At 37.9% G+C, this 21,824-nt stretch overlaps 1 protein-coding gene and 1 pseudogene across 2 annotated transcripts in view; both read left to right on the top strand.

The window, feature by feature from the left end:
* The window catches only part of CNTNAP2 (contactin associated protein 2), a gene marked incomplete at both ends in the record, with an annotated part of 2,009,686 nt that overhangs the window by 580,401 nt on the left and 1,407,461 nt on the right, over window positions 1-21,824 (top strand). Inside the window, one exon of the mRNA XM_082661728.1 lies at window positions 17,639-17,749. Within this exon, the coding sequence (XP_082517854.1) occupies window positions 17,639-17,749 (111 nt within the window). The remainder of the gene's footprint in view (window positions 1-17,638; window positions 17,750-21,824) is intronic.
* Window positions 186-1,386, top strand: LOC309827638 (serine/threonine-protein kinase Sgk1-like; annotated as a pseudogene). Its single transcript has one exon. The product of its transcript is annotated as a serine/threonine-protein kinase Sgk1-like (transcript).

The following is a 21,824-nucleotide window of genomic DNA, read 5'->3' as shown; positions in this document are numbered from 1 at the left end:
AACATTCTTGTGAGTGATGTTGATAATTGCGTTGGAATGCGGGTGTATGGGAAATCTCTGTACCGCCCTCACAGTTTCGTTGTAAACATAAAACTGCTGTAAAAATCGGTCTTATAAAAAACACAGAGCGTTGGCTGAGCCGGTCTCCCGTGTCTGACGCCTCCGCGTGCTCCATCTCTGTGGTGATGACGGTGAAAACCAAGGCTGCTGGGGACACCCTGACTTACTCCAGGATGAGGGGCATGGTAGCAATTCTCATCGCTTTCATGAAACAGAGAAGGATGGGCCTGAACAACTTTATTCAGAAGATTGCCAGTAACTCCTATGCATGCAAACACCCTGAAGTTCAGTCCATTTTGAAAATCTCCCAACCTCAGGAGCCTGAGCTCATGAATGCCAGCCTTTCTCCTCCACCAGGAAAGCGGTCCCGAAAAAGAAGGAGGAAAAGCGTATTATGTCAGAGCGGAATGTTCTCCTGAAGAACGTGAAACACCCTTTCCTGGTGGACCTCCATTTCTCTTTCCAGACAAGCTGTACTTTGTCCTAGACTACATGAACGGTGGAGAGTTGTTCTACCGTCTCCAGAGGGAGCGATGCTTCCTGGAACCACAGGCTCGGTGCTATGCTGCTGAAATAGCCAGTGCCTTGGGTTACCTGCACTCTCTGAACATCGTTTATAGAGACTTAAAGCCAGAGAATATTTTGCTGGGTTCACAGGGACACGTTGTCCTTACTGACTTTGGACTCTGCAAGGAGAACGCTGAACACAATGGCACGACGTCCACCTTCTGCGGCACACCCGAGTACCTTGCACCTGCTTCATAAGCAGGCTTATGATAGGACCGTGGACTGGTGGTGTCTGGGGGCCGTCTTATATGAGATGCTGTATGGCCTGCCTCCATTTTATAGCCGAAACACAGCTGAGATGTACGACAACATTCTGAACAAACCCCTCCAGTTGAAGCCAAATATTACAAATTCTGCAAGACACGTCCTGGAGGGCCTCCTGCAGAAGGACAGGACAAAGAGGCTTGGTGCCAAGGTTGACTTTATGGACATTAGGAATCACGTCTTCTTCTCCCTACTTAACTGGGATGATCTCATTAATAAGAAGATTACTCCCCCTTTTAACCCAAATGTGAGTGGACCCAGCGACCTGTGGCACTTTGATCCCGAGTTTACCGAAGAGCCGGTCCCCAACTCCATCGGTCGGTCGCCCGACAGTATCCTCCTCCCAGCCAGCGTCAAGGAAGCGGCCGAGGCCTTCCTGGGCTTTTCCTACGCACCTCCCGTGGACTCTTTCCTCTGAATGGTCTTAGGGTTGGCTGTGAAGCATTTTACAGGCGTTTTTTAAATGTTTTAGTTAGCCTTTTGGCAGAGCTGCCAGCTGACAGGACATCTTAAAAGAGAATTTGCGCATCCCTGGAAGCTTGCACATCTTGGCAATCTTATTGCACACTGTTTGCTGGAAGCTTTTCGAAGAGCACATCCTCCTCAGTGAGTTCGGGAGGTTTTCCTTTATTCTTCCTTCCAATGTGGTGCTATCTCTGAAATGAGCAGTAGAGGGCCGCCCCAGGCAGATGCAGTGGTCTCATTCGAAGGAGGACGCTGTTCGGAGAAGGAGCTTCTGAAGGTCTGTCCGGGCCGTGATCACGAATCTTATGAAACGTGCCTTTTCTGATGAGATCGTGTTAGCTCCAAAGTTCTTCCTGTTGCCCAGTGTTTCCGTTCTGTTTTTCCTTGTGGACTTCCTGTGTGATCGGCCGTATGGGTGTGGTATGCTTGCTCACAGAAGGACTCAGTTATAAGCATCAATGTGACACTTGCAGGACACTACAACGTGGGACATTGTGTGTTTCTTCCATATTTGGAAGATAAATTTATGTGTAGGCTTTTTTTTTTGTAAGATATAGTTAATAACTAAAATTGATCGAAAATGGTCTTGCAGTGACTTGTATCCAAATGCTTAAAGAAGCATTGCTGCTACAAATAGTTCCATTTTTAGAAAAGGTTTTTATGGACCAATGCCCCACTTGTCAGTCAGAGCCTGGTGTTTTCATTGTTTAAAATCACCTGTAAAATGGGCATTATTTATGTTTTTGTTTTTTTGTTTCTTTTTTGCATTCCTGATAATTATATGTATTGTATAAAGAAAGTCTGTACATTGGGTTGTAACACTAGTATATTTAAACTTACAGGCTTATTTGTAATGTAAACCACCATTTTAATGTACTGTAATTAACATGGTTATAATAATGTACAATTCTTTCCCCCCTCCCTACCACACACCTTTTTGTGTATGTGATAAACCAACTTTGGTTTGCAATAAAACCTTGAAAAATATTTGCAGAAAAAAAATACATTAGGATTTATATACACCACCAAATGTAAAATAGATAGCTAGTGGGAAGCAGCCGCACAGCACAGGGAAATCAGCTGGGTGCTTTGTGACCACCTAGAGGGGTGGGATAGGAAGGGTGGGAGGGAGGGAGGCACAGAGGGAGGAGATATGGGGATATATGTATATGTATATCTGATTCACATTGTTATACAGCAGAAACTAACACACCATTGTAAAGCAATTATACTCCATTAAAGATGTTAAAAATAATACATTAAACTATTTACGTTAAACTTTCACTTCCTTTATATTAAATTTGGTAAAATATCACATTTTCTGCTCTAAGGACTTAAGACCTTTGAAGGTTGCTAAAGCCCAACTCCTTCCAATCCCCTCCAAGGACCTACAAGCCCAGCCTGTCCCTCACTCCCCATCGTCTGTCTGGTCTGTTTCCTTTTTGTTTACCCCACGCTTCTGCTCCTTCCACACTGGCCTTCGTGTCCATCCTGCTCCTGGTCTTTCTTACTTTTATTTCTCGCCCTGAAACCACCATTCCACAGATATTAGGAAACCTGATGGCTTGTTCCCTCTTTTCCATGAAATCTGTGCCCCAAAATGATCATATCAATGAGGGCTTCTCAGATGCCTCATTGAAAGGACATTCACTCACCCCCCACCAACCCCCAGTAGGTACCCTCAAGTTCCTTCCCTGCTCTATTTTCCCCCATAGTAATTATCACCATCTGATACACTGTGTATTTTTTAAATGTGTTATTTATTATAATAGAAAACTCTGTGTTGTTCCCGGCTGCATACCTACTGTGGGCACTTTATAAATAATTGTTGAATGAATAAATGAATGCATGTCATCTTAAATTCATAATCACTGAGCAGTTATCCTTAATACTAGTTGTTTTTCATATCTTATTATAAAATCAATACATGTTATTTGAAGAACATTTCAAAAAAAGTAGGAAACAGGAAAATAAAAGTCGCAATTATCATCATAAATGTGACATTATGGTTAACATTTTGGTTTACGTATTCTTTCAGCCATTTTCTGGTCTATAAATATAAACTTGGTAAAATAGGGAGTATAGCATAAGCACTGTTTCATGGCCCATTTTTCTTCATCTTAACATACTGTAAATATTTGTCAATTAATTAAACATTCTTCAACAGCTTCACTTTATTGACTGTCTAATGGTCCACTGTCCACTTCGTACCAATCAAGTGCATGATCAAATCTGACGTGACTTGAGTCAGGAACACCAGAGGATGTTTATCTATAGCTCTTCAGTTAATTATTTAAAAGTGGAAGTGGGTTAAGTAGACTAGGAAATAGACTTGGTTGTCAATAAGTACATTGCATCTTATTTGCGAATGCTGTCTTTGAATTAACCAGTAAATGAAACTAGAGGGTCAAAAACTGAGACGTTTACCAGTGAACCAACAAATTGCAATACAAAATAACCTCATCTGTAGGAAGATTGCCCTTGATAGCTAGAGTCCTCAAGTTCATTTAGGCATACTGCAGTTGACCTTGACACTCTTCAAATGATTGCTTTATTAAAAGTGCTAGGTACCTCTGCCTCCTTACAAGACTAGAAGTTAAGTTAAAAAAAAAAAAAAGGAAAGGGCACTGTTCACCATTATTTTAGAGATTAAAACCTCTGCCTGGCTCCAGGGCAAATAGTTGATGCTATTTTTTTTTTTTTTTTTTTTTTTTTTTGCGGTACGCGGGCCTCTCACTGTTGTGGCCTCTCCCGTTGCGGGGCACGGGCTCCGGACGCGCAGGCTCAGCGGCCATGGCTCACGGGCCCAGCCGCTCCGCGGCATGTGGGATCTTCCCGGACCGGGGCACGAACCCGTGTCCCCTGCATCGTCAGGCGGAGTCTCAACAACTGCGCCACCAGGGAAGCCCAGTTGATGCTATTTTTGAATACCATTGCCTTTTTTTCATGAAGCAATATGAATTAAATTTCACAACCTTTTCTATATTACACAAAGGGTAAAAGTTGATATTATTTTTTATGATAGGATTTATTTCTCTGAAAATAGAAGATCGACTTAGAGGAGACAAAAACTTTTTTTTTTAAAGCCTCACAAATCTATTTTTTTCTAGTGTTAACAGTTCAGTAGATAATTTGAAACTGATTAATCTGTTAAACCATATGTCAGAAACATGCTGCAGCTGTTAATTGTCCAGCAGAATCTGAACTACAAGTCTTGAGGAATTCGCCCTTGGACCATGCAGACCAGACAATTTCCTATTTGATTTATAACCATGATTCTTGCAACGTGACTGATTTTCTAGTTATACTACCTTAAATTTTTTCTAATGTAGCTATTGGACTAAAAAAAGGCAGAATGGAAGAAAGTTGATCTGAACTTTTTGAGATAATGGCATTGAATCTATTCGTTATCAGATGCTACTGTACTGATTGTGTTCAATATTTTTCAAAGTACATGAAGATCCCTACTGTATGTTCTATTTTCCATATTTTGAGAACGTACTGAAGTCCCCTCCCTTCCATAAAAATCACCGCATAGCAGGGTGATCAAAGTATAAACAAATACTTATCACAGTAGATTGTCAACGATACAGGATGAAAGCGTTCTATTCGAAATACCAAATTCTTATGTTCTTTTGAAAACAAAGAAGAGCTGTAAAAGAGCTGTCTCAGAAAAGTCAGTAACTTCAACTCTTACAAAATTCATTTGCTGAAGCCAAGTTATTTTAAAAGTTCTAAAGGCATGTACTGATGATATAGAAGAACCCTCAATATAATCCAGGGGTTCAAATGACAGGTCACATTAAGGTGGTAAAGATCGGAGAGATGCTGTCTCTCACGTGGGATACAGCCAGGAAGATCTACACGTAACGTCATGGGATAAAGTCAACTCTCTCTGCACAAGCAGTTTTTAAAATGGAAAAATGCAAAAGTGTCCATTAGATAGATAAAGCGAATACATCTCAACAGCCAAAACTAGGAACGATTGTGGCTTCCTCACATTTCGATGGATTTATTACCTCTCATTGTCAGTAATTCATTGATGTAACAGCCTTTTATGGCATTCGTGCTGTATGCCAGGTTCTTAGGCCCTGGGAATACAGGCTCAACAGGACAGGCGCATGCCCCGTTCCCATCGTCCTTACTACCCAGTCAACAAGTAATAAACACATTTTTAAAAAATAAACAGTCAAGGTAATTTTAGATTGTGATGGTGCTGTGAACAAAATAAAACAGTGCAATCCATTGAATAGCAAATAATGTTTGGGGCATATGAAGGTGAACATTGAGTTGGTGAATTTAGACACTGGCCAGAGAAAGAGAGGATGGTATTTGAGTTGGGGGCAGCCTGGAAAGAAGTCAGCCCTCTTTAGACCTGATGAAGGGAATTCTAGCTGGGAGGCAGGGAAGGGGGAAAGGGCCGTGAGAGGGAGTGTGTTTTCTGTGTCTGAAAAAGAGAAAGGAGAGTGAAATTAAGAGCTTAGTGACCCAGAGGAGAAGAGTGAAATAAAATAACACCAGAGATCACTCAGGGCCAGACCATTGCAGGCTTTGGTGGAGTTGGGATTTCATACTCAGTGCGAGGGGAAGCCGTCAGGAGCCATGGCCAGGAATAATCTGATCCCCATTTTTAAAAGATCCATCTGGCGACTGTGAAGAAAATGGATTTTAAAGGGATAAAGTTCGAATCAGGAAATAAGTACCCCATAAATATTTATTACATGAATAAATGGAACAAATTTGATGTACTTTGCTGAATGTCGTACTCATTGGATGTAGGCCTATCAGTTGAGTGGCTGATTCTGTATGGTTTTCTCTGAGAACACCTATGTAAAACTGTAGGAGTCTCTTCCTTTTAGTTGAAAGGTATGGGTCTGCTGTGGACAGAAGATATTGAAATTGCTGCAATATCATGGTATAGGGTATCACTTCAAGTAAATTCCTGGGATCCAAACGGGAAGTGGTAAGAAAAATCTGACCACTTCAATATTATTAGGAGATCTGCATACCTAGGAATAAATCCAATCAATGCAACATATACAGATTTTATCCAAAGTGAATCTGGAGATGCTGTGACCTTGAAATTGTAGACCTCAAAAACATAGGTCTTGTAATCGGGCACAACTTGGTTTTTGTCCTGGTTCTATTATTCTTTATCTGTGAGGTCTCAAGCTTCCTCATCTGTAAAATGGTAATGATACCTATGTCAAAGGCTTACTAAGGTAACTCACTGAGAGAATTCTCTTGGAATATTTACTATATTGCCTGCCACATAGGTACTCCATAAATGATTGCTATTACTATTTCTTTATTTGCTGATTTTGGTTTAATGGTCTGTACTGTTTATGCTACTGAGATGGAAGAGGGACAGATGCCTCATTTAACACATGGCTACTGCAATGCATATGTAGCCCATTGGGCTGTGTCCCACTGAATAGAAAATGAACAGAAAAATGTAAATAGAGTCACCTCCATTGACTAGTAAACAGGAAAGATTCAGTGAGGAGAAAAAGGGGGAGATATAAGTTTCCTTTTTTCACTTAATGATTTTCATTGCCTACCAGGTAAAGTATGTCCACTCAGTTGATTTAGTTCTAAATTCATTATCTTTAACTTTTCCCTAAATTAGCATTTGATGGCAAACTAATGGTACTTCTCTTCATGACCGCTAAGTTCTTTGTGGAGTAGGTAAAGGAAACTAAATCCATTCTTCCATACGTTGTATGAAAGGACAATTAATTCTCAACTTAACTACATAATCTGTTTTACCAATGAGCTAATACTCTTGCGTTTTCTGTGCAGGAATTTCACCCTGCTATGCAGATGCAGATATAAATAATAAAGGTCCCTATATAAAATTAAGTACACAAAAACAATATTATTTTTATTTTAAAACAGAAGGCAATATTTGTATGGGAATTTCTGTGATAGGTCAAAGTATGCTAAAGACCAGATGGTACATGTTCTTGCTTATTTAAACATATATGTTATAGTAAATGTAGTGTGTGTGTGTGTGTGTGTGTGAAGACTTGTAACAGTGATTACTTCTATGGATTACGAGAGTCCTTTCTATCTCTGTATTGTATGACATTTTATAGGATCAGGAAAAAAATGGGTCTCATTTCTAGTGACACAGAGTAGGCCAGGGAAATTGGAGAAGGTACACAAAGCAAGGTATGAATCAGAAGAGCGGGAGGAAAATATGATAGAAGTGAAGATATATAAACTTCATATGTGGCATATGAGTTGGAGTTCTTGGTGGTTTTGCCCTAAGGAGGAGCAAACATTTTTCTAGAATGCTCCTATAACACGGATTTTTTTAACCATTTACTTTCTATTGCTATGATGTAAAAGATCATAGAAAAACGGACCCAAAACTAGACATTTGAAGTAATGGAAAAACTGAGGAGACTCTGGATAAGACAGAAGCTAGTCAACCAGATTCTGGCCCTTAGGAATAAAATCTCGATTTTTTTATTGTGAAGAACATGCTCTTTCTTCCGTGTGCTAATATTGGGAAAACCTCAGCCTAATACTACCTTTGAAAGTCACAACTATCCCAAGAAAATATTTATTAGACTAGGTTAAGTTAAGATAACTGAACTTGAAAAAAGTTATTAAAAAATACTGGAAGAGAAAGTCTTATTTATACTTCCTGTACTAGCCGTACATTCAAGGAATAATACAATACTTATATTTCAAAATACATCTGTAAATTATTATTAAATTTAAAGACATTTGGCTTCCAGATAGGATTACACCCTTTCCATAGAGAGAAGTAATTGGGGTATGGGATTTCCACAGATGACATGTGGAATGAGCTCAGTTTGTTTCGGTTTTTTAATAGAATGCTAAAGTTAGCCAAGTCCTGAGGTGAAAAATACAGAGCCTATTCAAGTAATGCGTGTCAAGGAAAGAAGACAAAGCACCATGTTTCTAAGTGCATCGAGACAAAATACTTCTGTAAGCAGCGGCCCAAGTTTATAGGGAGTAAAAATAATGGATCTGCCACAGCTGTAAAGAAACATTATGAAGTTATTGTTAGTGCTGTCGTCCCTCCTTCCTTCCTTCCTTGTTCTCTCCTCTTTATTTAGAGGAAAATTAAAAAAAAACACACACACACACACACAAGGAATCATAATCTTGGGAATAAAGTCTCTAAAATAAAGAAGTACTAGATCCCATACAAGTCTTCTCTTGGTCAGAGTGTGGAAACGGATGCTTCTTATACTTTGTGAAGAATTTAAGGGGCAATATTAACCTCAGTGATTACTCAGGAAGCACCTGAGTCATGACTTCAGTCTCCTTTTCATTCAAATCCTGAAACTCTCCACTAGGCTAGACAAGAAATACCACCTTATTTGTCCAAAGGATTTTCCACTGTCTTTGAAGCAAAGTAACGAAAAGCATGCTTTGTCTAGGAAGTCAGGGAGATGGTACAGAGGATAGCATCGTCATCAGTAGGTGGGTACACTGGTAGTTGCATTCTCAGCTGGTGAGGACAGCAGTTGGCTATGTTTGGGCACCTGGGTGAGCAGACAGAGCATCAGGAAATCCAGGAGCAGGAAGCACGGTACAGTCCTGGAGCATCGAGATGGGACTCCAGACACTGAAATGAGCGTCAGGGGAAAAGAAACCATCTCTGCAGGAAGTGAGATGCTCCTAGGGAATTAGCACAGATGTTTAGCTTGGATTTGAAGATAGTTTTGGCCGTAAGGAGCAAGGCAGGAGGCTATAGATTGGAAACAGAAGAGTTTAGGGGGAGGTGTGGCCTCTGAAATTTTCCCTGACAACGGAGAGGAAGGGTCATAAAACCTGAGGCAGGAAGAGTAATGTAGCTCTAGCTTCAAAAGTTAGGAATTGAATGCACAGGATGTAAGGAGACCATTGAGTTATGTATTCCCCTGAGAATATGCCTTTTCCAGTTTGTTTTTTTTCCTAAATACGAATCGAAGATATTGCTAGAATTTCCGTCCTGATAGCACTGCTTGGTTTTGGAGTCCTTTGCTAGTCTTAATTGTTTTCTGGGTATCCGGCTTGTATTTCCAAATGTGTGATATAAAACATGTATTTAAGTGCTATACTTTTTAAAGATGTGTTATGAAAATTTTCCAACATTATTTTTCAATCACAGATACAATTGAATGATACTCTGATGTCAATTACATCTGTTCTGAAGTCATTTGACCTTACAAATTCCTGCCCATACTGCTTGCCAACAGAGATCTCTCTTGGCCACACTCTCGTAGGTGAAGGGCAACAGCCGTTTCATCTCTCTTCGCCAATCATTTCCTCTGTTCCAGCATGAATTCGTACAGAATTCTTACAGCTAGTTTGAAGACTGACTGAAATTGTATGAAAATAAAACTCAAGGCCCATCTGCTCCTCTAGTTTTCATCCAAGATTCCCTGGAATGGAAGTACACTGGAGACTGAATGTTTGCCATAACTGTGTGGCTGTAGTTTTGGAAGACATCCTAGTATGGGAAAATACAATACTAAATTATTTCAAATGCTAGCATTCTCTCTCTCTCTACTACTACTACTACTACTACTACTATAAAAATTCTAACTTGATTTCCTTATATTTAATGTCTGCAGAATGTTGAGACAGGTGTTCTAGAACAACAAGCAAGCTGTCTCTTTGGAAGATAGAATGTGTAATAACTATTATTACAGTTGGAGATAAAAATAGATAGTTCATCATCATAGTCAGTCTGGCAATATGGGCACACGTGGAGTGCAGCGACAGCCTTCTCCAGGAAATTTCATCCCCGTTGTAGTCTCTCCGTGATTTTGCCTAAGCTTTCCTTTCTCTACAGTGTCCTCAACCCTTTTCATCTACATGCCCTCAATTCTTCAGGTTGGATTCATTATTTGTATGTTACCTGTTACCATAATTGATCATTAATCTTTCTTCTTCGTGGATACATAGAATATTTATTATACTAAACCAGAGGTTGGAAAACTTCTCCTGTAAAGGTCAGATAGTAAATACTTTCGCTTTGGAGGCCATATAGTCTTTTTTTTTTAACATCTTTATTGGAGCATAATTGCTTTACAATAGTGTGTTAGTTTCTACTTTATAACAAAGTGAATCAGCTATACATATACATATATCCCCATATCTCTTCCCTCTTGCATCTCCCTCCCACCCCTCTAGGTGGTCACAAAGCACCGAGCTGATCTCCCTGTGCTATGAGGCTGATTCCCACTAGCTATCGATTATTTTTTACATTTGGTAGTGTATGTATGTCCATGCAATTCTCTCACTTTGTCACAGCTTACCCTTCCCCCTCCCCGTGTCCTCAAGTCCGTGCTCTAGTAGGTCTGAGTCTTTATTACCGTCCTGCCCCTAGGTTTTCATAACCATTTTTTTTTTTGTTTCTTTAGATTCCATATATATGGGTTAGCATATGGTATTTGTTTTTCTCTTTCTGACTTCATTCCGTATGACAGACTCTAGGTCCGTCCACCTCACAAATAACTCAATTTCATTTCTTTTTATGGCTGGTAATATTCCATTGTATATATGTGCCACATCTTCTTTATCCATTCATCCGATAATGGACAGTTACATTGCTTCCATGTCCTAGCTATTGTAAATAGAGCTGCAGTGGACATTGTGGTACATGACTCATTTTGAATTATGGTTTTCTCAGGGCATATGCCCAATAGTGGGATTGCTGGGTCATGTGGTAGTTCTATTTTTAGTTTTTTAAGGAACTTCCATACTTTTATCCATAGTGGCTGTATCAATTTACATTCCCACTAACAGTGCAACAGGGTTCGCTTTTCTCCACACCCTCACCAGCATTTATTGTTTGTAGATTTTTTGATGATGGCCATTCTGACTGCTGTGCAATGATACCTCATTGTAGTTTTGATTTGCATTTCTCTAATGATTAATGATGTTGAGCATCCTTTCATGTGTTTGTTGGCAATCTGTATATCTTCTTTGGAAAATGTCTGTTTAGGTCTTCTGCCCATTTGGGGGTTGGGTTGTTTGTTTTTTTCATATTGAGCTGCATGAGCTGCTTGTAAATTTTGGAGATTAGTCCTTTGTCAGTTGCTTCATTTGCAGACACCTTCTCCTGTTCTGAGGGTTGTCTTTTCGTCTTGTTTATGGTTTCCTTTGCTGTGCAAAAGCTTTTAAGTTTCACTAGGTCCCATTTGTTTATTTTTGTTTTTATTTCCATTCCTCTAGGAGGTGGGTCAAAAAGGATCTTGCTGTGATGTATGTCATAAAGTGTTCTGCCTATGTTTTCCTCTAAGAGTTTTATAGTGTCTGGCCTTATATTTAGGTCTTTAATCCATTTTGAGTTTTTTTTTGTGTATAGTGTTAGGGAGTGTTCTAAATTCATTGTTTTACATGTAGCTGTCCAGTTTTCCCAGCACCGCTTATTGAAGAAGCTGTCTTTTCTCCCTTGTATATTCTTGCCTCCTTTATCAAAAATAAGGTGACCATATGTGCATGGGTTTATCTCTGGGCTTTCTATCCTGTTCCATTGATCTATATTTCTGTTTTTGTGCCAGTAACATACTGTCTTGATGACTGTAGCTTTGTAGTATAGTCTGAAGTCAGCTATCCTGATTCCTCCAGCTCCGTTTTTCTTTCTCAAGATTGCTTTGGCTATTTGGGGTATTTTTTGTTTCCATACAAGTTGTGACATTTTTTGTTCTAGTTCTGTGAAAAATGCCACTGGTAGTTTGATAGGGATTGCATTGAATCTGTAGATTGCTTTGGGCAGTATAGTCATTTTCACAATATTGATTCTTCCAATCCAAGAACATGGTATATCTCTCCATCTGTTGGTATCGTCTTTAATTTCTTTCATCAGTGTCTTATAGTTTTCTGCATACAGGTCTTTTGTCTCCTTAGGTAAGTTTATTCCTAGGTATTTTATTCTTTTTGTTGCAGTGGTAAGTGGGAGTGTTTCCTTAATTTCTCTTTCAGATTCTGCATCATTAGTGTTTAAGAATGCAAGAGATTTCTGTGTATTAATTTTGTATCCTGCTACTTTACCAAATTCATTGATTAGCTCTAGTAGTTTTCTGGTAGCATCTTTAGGATTCTCTATGTATAGTATCATGTCATCTGCAAACAATGACAGCTTTACTTCTTCTTTTCTGATTTGGATTCCTTTTATTTCTCTTTCTTCTCTGATTGCTGTGGCTAAAACTTCCTAAACAATGTTGATTAATAGTGGTGAGAGTGGGCAACCTTGTCTTGTTCCTGATCTTAGTGGAAATGCTTTCAGTTTTTCACCATTGAGAATGATGTTGGCTGTGGGTCTGTCATATATGGCCTTTATTACGTTGAGGTAAGTTTCCTTTGTGCCTACTTTCTGGAGGGTTTTTATCATAAATTGTTGTTGAATTTTGTCCAAAGCTTTTTCTGCATCTAATGAGATGATCATATGGTTTTTATTCTTCAATTTGTTAATATGGTGTACCACATTGATTGATTTGCATATATTGAAGAATCCTTGCATTCCTGGGATAAACCCCACTTGGTCATGGTGTATGATCCTTTTAATGTGCTGTTGGATTCTGTTTGCTAGTATTTTGTTGAGGATTTTTGCATCTATGTTCATCAGTGATATTGGTCTGTAGTTTTCTTTCTTTGTGACATCTTTGTCTGGTTTTGGTATCAGGGTGATGGTGACCTCGTACAATGAGTTTGGGAGTGTTCCTCCTTCTGCTGTATTTTGGAAGAGTTTGAGAAGGATAGGTGTTAGCTCTTCTCTAAATGTTTGATAGAATTCGCCTGTGAAGCCATCTGGTCCTGGGCTTTTGTTTGTTGGAAGATTTTTACTCACAGTTTCAATTTCAGTGCTTATGATTGGTCTGTTCATATTTTCTATTTCTTCCTGGTTCAGTCTCGGAAGGTTGTGCTTTTCTCAGAATTTGTTCATTTCCTCCAGGGTGTCCATTTTATTGGCATATGGTTGCTTGTAGTAATCTCTCCTGATATTTTGTATTTCTGCAGTGTCAGCTGTTACTTCTTTTTTATTTCTAATTCTATTGATTTGAGTCTTCTCCCTTTTTTTCTTGATGAGTCTGGCTAATGGTTTATCAATTTTGTTTATCTTCTCAAAGAACCAGCTTTTAGTTTTATTGATCTTTGCTATTGTTTTCTTCATTTCTTTTTCATTTATTCCTGATCTGATGTTTATGACTTCTTTCCTTCTGCTAACTTTGGGTTTTTTTTGTTTTTCTTTCTCTAATTGCTTTAGGTGGTAGGTTAGGTTGTTTATTTGAGATGTTTCATGTTTCTTGTTTCTTGAGGTATGATTGTATTGCTATAAACTTCCCTCTTAGAACTGCTTTTGCTGCATCCCATAGGTGTAGTCCGTATAGTCTCGTTTTGTGACATTGTGCTGCCCTGTGAATGTAGCCGCATACAATACATAAATGAGTGAATGGGGCTGTTCTCCAACACAACTTTACTTACAAAAGCAAGCAGTGGGCCAGATTTGGCCTGTGGGATATAGCTGTGGACTCCTGTGCTTGACAATGCTAGGGGGTTTTAGGGCTTGTGAGAAACTTAGCTAATTTCTTCATATTATATGTGAGTCATCTGTAGATAGGGGGTTAACTGGCATACTCAAGGTCACACACTTAGGACAGAGCAACTAGTGACAAGGAAGTCACCTAAAAAACAGCCCTGCATTTTTAATTTATTTGTTACTTTCAGTACTTGGTTATATTCTATTCAGCATTGAATTACAAACTGGTGATATTATTCTCTTGTTTCATGTTTAATTACTTTATGTGGGTCCATATATTATTGCATCTCATGAGGGGATGGGAGGTAGATAGATTATAGATAGATAGATAGATAGGTGATACATAGGTAGATTTTATTGCCCAAACTTGTTAGAACAGTACGGAGCATAGAGTAAGATCTCAAGAAATATTTGTGGTTAAAGTCTTCCAGGAGAACATACAGTTATGTAGCATTTTTCTTAATTACATGGTTATAGATTTTGTCTCAGTTTAGAAGATTGTGAGGTTGCCAATGCTTAAATTCTGATAATAAGTTTATAGTCACCTTTTTTAAAAAAAGCAAATAACCTTTTATATGCTCTTATCTTTCCTGATCCAAGTTTTATTCTAATTTTGTTATTTTGATTTATGTGGGTTTTAAAAATCAGTGAAAAAATTTTAATTTGGTATGGAGATGATTAATTTGTTATGGAAGTCAATTTTTTAAAAAAAATGTAGTAAGGATAAACTATCTTCAGGTTTTATGACTGCTATATTTAAATTCTAAATTTAAACTAGCTAATGGATCACTTAATTATTTATCAACTTCATTTTAATTACTTTCCATGTGTAACATGTAACTATATATGCATTGAATGCTTACTTTTGGAAAATGTGTCATTCCTTATTACCAGGTATAAGCTAGCCTTATTGAGCAGGTTTAAACTAGAAAAGGCTTCTCCTGGCACGATCCTGTTGATTTCTAGCAGAGCTCACTTCCTCTTTTCCTTCAAATTACTACTCAGATGTCACCTGATCAAAGGGGCTTTTCTTGACTAGGCAGCAAAAAACAGCAACTCTCTCAACCTCCACCCCACCCCGCAAACTCCTTGCCCCCTCTTTCATATTCAGTGTCTCTCTGTAGTATTTTTCACCATCTCATACTATAAATTAACCTTTATGTTTTTACCTGTTTGTTTTTGTTTTAGTTATTTTTACTTTCTGCTGGAACATAAATTATATGAGGACAGGAATGTTGTCAGTTTCATGTACTGCTGCATTTCCTGTGCCTACACACCACAGGTTCTTTTTTACATATTTATTTATTTTTTAATTATTTTATTTTCTTTTATTTTTTATTGAAGTATAGTTGATTTACAATGTTGTCTTAGTTTCAGGTGTTCAGCAAAGTGATTCATAAATAAATATATATATATGTTCTTTTTCCAATTCTTTTCCCTTATAGGTTATTACAAAATATTGAGTATAGTTCTCTGTGCTATAAAGTAGGTCCTTGTTGGTTATTGGTTATTTATTTTGTATGTAGTAGTGTCTATATGTCATAGATTCTTATTTTATATGAATGAATAAAATAAAAATATGCTAAAAACATTAGCATATTCTTAATATAATGGAAACTTTTGAAGTAACGATTACTCCTTAAAGTTAAATGCAGAATTTACATCAAAAGACTGTACAAAGTTAGACTGAGTCAGAAGTTAGGAAATCAAGGTTTTATATGTGTGCTCAGTGGCATCTAAACTGAACAGTAAATTTTTAGACAATTAATATGAAATCCTTCACTGTGGATTCTTACTTTGTGAATTGATACTTTTAAAATAAATTTTATGTTCATCATTTCATTCTTTTACATTTAACTTTCCAGGGACTGTATTCATACACATGCATATTTTTCAGAGGCACTTGCAGCAGAACTAAGAAAAATAAGAAATCTAACTATGATTTACAAGGATGGATGTGTTCATTTTAACTTCAGTTTTGTACACACTTGAGTGGTGAGATAATGAATAATAATTCATCTCCCCAGTATCATTGGAGACTTCAGTCCACTTGAGCGACTTTTCAAGAAAACTAGTTCATTCCTTCTACTGCTAGTTTTTTTTCCTGTTTATGAGTATCTGAGAGAGCAGCCATTCTAGAGCATACAGTGTAGTTCTGTATCATATTAAACAGAATACTGAACACGTGTAAACACTTGTTGGGGATTTAAGACCATCTCTCTAAAAGTTAGGTGTTGCATCATGTTGTATTTCAGCATCATGCTTTAAGACTCTGAGTCTGTTGGGTCTAGTTGTTGTTTTTCGTTCATTTATCCCCCCTCCCTCCCTTCCTTCCTTCCTTCCTTCTACAAATGTTGTGAGAGTGTGTGCCAAGTGCCAGGTACTGTTCAGATCACTGGAAAGTAAGTATTAAGCAAACTATCAAAAACTTTATTTCCATAGAGCTTCCAATCGAGTGGGAGAGAAAGGCAACCCAACAACGGAATGAGTGAAAACACAACGTGTCAGGTGGCTCTAAATGCTGTGAAGGAAAATAAAGCTGGAAGTGGGTACAGAGAGTGAGGGCAGTGCGGTATTCGTGGAGCTGGGTGGACTAGGAAAGCTTGTCTGCATTGTGAGAGATAACATTGAGCAGAGCCTGGGGGAGGTGAGGGACGAGGCTTGTGGTCGCTGGAAGAGTAACAGCGGAGGCCAGGGCAGGAGCAGGTCTGTTGTTGCTAGAAGGAAAGGGTGGCTGGACAGCAAAGCACAAGGATGCTGGAAGATGTGATCAGTGCAGGGACCGCTGTGGGCCATTGGAGGACGTTGCACTTCATTCCAAGTGACTGAGAACAGGAGCCAGGGGATATTTTGAGCGCAGGAGCCACCTTACCCACCTATATTTTTAAAACTGTCCCTTTGGCTACTGTGTAAAGAAGGACTATAGCAAGGGAGGAAGCAGGAAGGCTATTCAGTCTTTCACAGCAGTGATCGCGGATGGCTTCTTGGACCAGATGACCAGGTGACATGAGGTGGCAGGATTTGGGATATTCCAGTCTGAGAAGACATGGACCTTGGTGCAGTCTCCCAGAGAGTGAGAGGAGACTGAAAAGAACCCCAAGAGTTGAGTCCTGGGCCTTTTAACATTTAGACATTAGGAAGGTGAGAACAGTCCCTCAAAGTGGAATGGGAGAGTCAGCAGTAGTAAAGAAGGAGGGAAAGAAAGTTAATGGCAGTGTAGAAGCCAAGCGAGGAGTAGAACTGAGGGAACACCTGGTTCCAGTGCAGTTGTGATTAGTCAAGTATGATGGGAACTGATTAATTTTTTTAGACAGCAGTGTTTTTCGTGTTGGTGATTATCTTGTCTTCTCTGACTGACACCTCTTTCCTGATCTTTTAGTTTGGATATTATTCCTCCTGGTCTTCCCTCCTTCAGTCTCCATGTTTCTAACCCCGAATCCCTATAATGAATAAATAACTGAAGATTTTTAGGAGATGCCAAAGCTTGGGAAATAAACAACCGCAATGTTATTCGTGATTCTGAGATAGCAGGCCTGTGTTGAGGCCCCTCAGAATGAAGCACTCTATCATGGTTGTAACTCTGGAGCATCAGAAGGTGGTTTAAACTGTGCCTGTGGCTTATAGAATGATCATAGTTGAGTTACCGAAATTCCAATCATTTGCTAGATAGATTTTAAATTTTGTACTATATTCAATGATTATTTTAACAAATCATTTTATCCAATGAATATTTAAAGATCTTTATTGAATCTCTCTCTCTTGTCTTTTCAGAAAAATGTGACGAGCCACTTGTGTCTGGACTCCCCCATGTAGCTTTCAGCAGCTCATCCTCTATGTCTGGGAGCTATTCTCCTGGCTATGCCAAGATCAACAAGCGAGGGGGTAAGGCGACGTTTATTTCATTTGTTGACAAATGTATTAAAGGAGAACGTGTTATATTTACAACTGCATTTCTAAAGTATATTTTATTGTACAACAGCTATTAGCTGTCACCCAAAATCATTCTCCCCGCTTTTGTTAACAGAGACATAGACGCTTACTATAAACCCCTTTTGTAGCCACTATTGTGGAGTGATATAGAAAAAAAATGGGCTAGAAATAAGAGACGGTAAATGAAAGAGGAAGGATTTTTGGAGTTGCTTATGATAATGAATTCAAAATGACATAAAAATTCTGAGTTAAGGAAAGTCTTGTTAATCAGAAAATCATTTAGAAAGAAGTTAAAAAAGAATTGGTTCCAAATATGTGTACCATGCACAAAAAAGAATACTTTGTATTAACTGCTTTTTTCCCTTTTTATTAATGTACACACTTGGTTTCTATTGAAAATGCAGGATGAAAAAACAGGACCCTTTGCAATTTATCCCCCAGCACACAGAATTTAGCTTTGTTACTAAAGCCATGTAAAAATTTGTGTACATTTGCAGCTAAAATTTGACTTTTGGACTTTAAAGACATGGTATTAATTAGTAAATGATGATTTCAAAGTAGACAGCAATTGATAGAGAATAAAAGAAGATGATTAAGAACAGAAACTTAAACCTCTTTTGCTTCAAAGGAATGCTGATATAAATATCAATGAACGACAGCTTGGAAAGAAACAGTATTTTCTTGGATAAATATGTATCAGCTAACAAAGACCATAATTTTTTTCAGTAAAACAGGAAATACTAAGCTTAAATCACAACCAATTCAGGAAAAAAAATGTGAAAAAATAAAGAAGGAAGGAAAAGGAGGGAGGGAAAAAATATAAACAAAGGTGAAAAAAAAGAGAACAGGGAAAAACCCAAAAGGGGAAGAAAAATGAAGAGGGGAAGAAAGAAAAAAATATCAGAAAAGAGAGAAAAAAATATCAGAGAGATTCAGAAAGATCAAAAGGAGACGAAAACATGTAAAGAAAAAGTAGAATATATACAGAAATTCACACAAGTGTGAAGCTACCTTAATCAGTAAAAAAAAAAAAATTTGGTGAAAGAGATATACTGACAGAGTTAGAGGAAATAAATTTTAAATACATATACAGCTTTGATTTAAAAGTAGTATTCATCAGCTGCTTTATTTTTTACGGTGAACTCTTTTTTTTAAAATTGAGGTATAATTGACATAACAGTATATTAGTTTCAGGTGTACAACATAACGATTTCATATGTGTATACATGTATGTATTGCAAAATGATCACCACAGTAAGTCTGGTTAACATCTGTCACTATACACAGTTACAAACTTTTTTTCTTGCAATGAGGATTTTAAGATCTCGTCTCTTAGTAACTTTCAAATATGTAGTGCGTTATTGTTAACTGTAGTCACCATGCTGCGTATTACATCCTCATGATTTACTTATTTTATAACTGGAAATTTGTACCTTTTGACCCCCTTCACTCATTTCACTTAACCCCTCCCCACCCCACCCCCGCCTCTGGGAACCACCAGTCTGTTCTCTGTATCTGCGTAGTTACGCTTATTTCATCATGTGATATTCATCAGGCTATGGGCATGAGAGACCTGGTGAGTAACTATAAGTTTTCAAAAATTTTCCTTAAACATGTCAAAGTAATGAAAATTTGAAAATATTCCTTTTCCATAAAAGTCACTAAGTCCAAACCAAAAAAAAAAAAAAAAAAAAAAAGAATACAGATAGAAAAACATGAAACAAAGAACTTCCCATACCCAAAATCATAATTATGATGCAGGCCAGCCTAGCACTAATAAATGTGGAACAAAATATAAAAGGGAAAAGAAATGATACATAGATCCCCAGATGTCAAGGGGATGTGATATTCCCTAAAGGAAGTGTCATGATATTGAGAGATTGAAAACAACTTTAATGAAAGGAAGCAGTCTCAAAATATTTCTTTAGAAAGTTTTGTGTGAAAATATGACTGATGAATTTTATACCCAGTGAATTTGAGCAAGTTATGTCAAGCGTACAGCCTCTTCGGGAATACAAATGAAACAATCCAACCAACAGTGAGATGAGTGAAAAAAAGAAAGAAAGAAAGAAACCATGGTCCGGTGATGTATACTGAGCAGTGAATTCATTTAAATGTAAGACTGTGACTAGATAATTTAGGAATTACAGTTGTAGAACAGAGTATAAATGTTACAGATGCAAGAAGGTAAAAATACCAAACTATGGGATTAGATATGTGCTTTTCCCCCTGCCCCCAACTTTTCAGAACAGGAGGCCACTAGATGCATAACTTTAAGTGCAGATTTATTTATTTATTTATTTATTAGGAATTAATATATTTTATGAAGAAACATCAACAGTTTTTTTGTTGTCCTCATTCTAGTGAAGTTATGTTAAAATATTTTTTCATTTTAAAATAGTACAAGTTGTCACTTTGAATTATTTAGAGCTATTTATCTATTTATCTACTCGTATATGTAGAGTGAAATTAAACTTCTAAAATGTTAACTTTCTTTAAACCTGCAGGATGGGATTTGGGGAATGTTTTCACTTTCTTTATAATAAGTTTCTTTATAGTTTATAGAATGTATACATCTATACCTATACATATGTGTACATAGATAGAGGTACAAATACAATGCATTTCCAATAAGAGAGTTGTTTTGAAGGCAAATGATTATAAAATACAATTTATGGTTTCTTAGTTGTTTGACTGGAAGCTTATTTGACTTTTGATACAATTGTATCTTTGACTATTGATGCAATGCATTATCATGTGTTAGGGTAAAAACCTGATGTTGTAGTTCATTGGGAAAAAGCATTGTCTGTGCTATAGTTATAGATTTATGCTTGCCTATGGTCCATTTTATCAATATTTGTTATGCGGGAAGGTTTAGTTACTTATTTTTTCTCTCCCAAAGACCCCTTTTGCTTCTCAGTGGTGTATGTGCATAGTTGCCTATAACTTCCTCACCCAGCCCACCCCACACTATCTACGTGCTTGGGACTGTCACACAAATGGCCACGTCTCCACTCCTCACACTGCCCTGCCTCTGCGTGTACATACAAGACACCCATGCACAGGGCTAGCTTAACCCTGGTTGAGGTTAGTAACCTCAGTATGGGTCAAGGTAGCCAGCATCAGAGAGGAGGGTTATTTCCTCTACAAGGAAAAACCAAAAAGAACTCCACATATGGTTATTTCAATTAAAAAAAAAAAAAAAAACGAAGCTTTTTTTTGCTTTTTTTTTTTTTGCGGTACGCGGGCCTCTCACTGTTGTGGCCTCTCCCGTTGCGGAGCACAGGCTCCGGATGCGCAGGCTCAGCAGCCATGGCTCACGGGCCCAGCCACTCCACGGCATGTGGGATCTTCCCGGACTGGGGCACGAACCCGTGTCCCCTGCATCGGCAGGCAGACTCTCAACCACTGCGCCACCAGGGAAGCCCCGAAGCTTTTTTATTCCGTTATAAAGTTTATATGCAAATGCCCTTGGAAGAGGAGCCATGTTGACTGAGATTCATGCTAAGGTATAAATGGCTAATGACCAGCCTTGGGTGAGAATTGTTTTGTTTTGTTTTTAGTGCAGCACAAAATTACATATCTTAAAAATAAATATATACCTTAAATTATATATCATAAAAATAAAGCAGAGAATTCGAAAGGGAGAAGAAAGTAAGGTATATGTCAGGGAAGAAAGAAATGCTAGTGATTTTTTTTTTACTTGACTATTGGCAAGAATCATCTGATACGTACACCACATAACCATCTGAAGGCAGGAAGATGTTATCCTGCCAGAGAAGGAGAAAAGAATGTAACTTGCTAATTATACAAATACGGAAAAGAACAAATTCAGTTGAATATTATGTTGATAAACATTGTTTCAAGTTTTTATCATTTATTTAAATGATATTCTTCGAATACATTTTGGAGTGATAGATTTATGAATACATAGAAAAGCAAAATATAAATGCAAATGTACATTCAGACAACAGATTGACACACATTTATAGAATGGAGTTTAGCTTTTGGGTCCCCGCAGTACAAA

This window comes from Grampus griseus (genome assembly GCF_964374135.1).
Source record: "Grampus griseus genome assembly, chromosome: 9".
In the NCBI taxonomy this organism is placed as follows: domain Eukaryota; kingdom Metazoa; phylum Chordata; class Mammalia; order Artiodactyla; family Delphinidae; genus Grampus; species Grampus griseus.
This window is presented reverse-complemented; position numbering and strand designations above follow the sequence as displayed.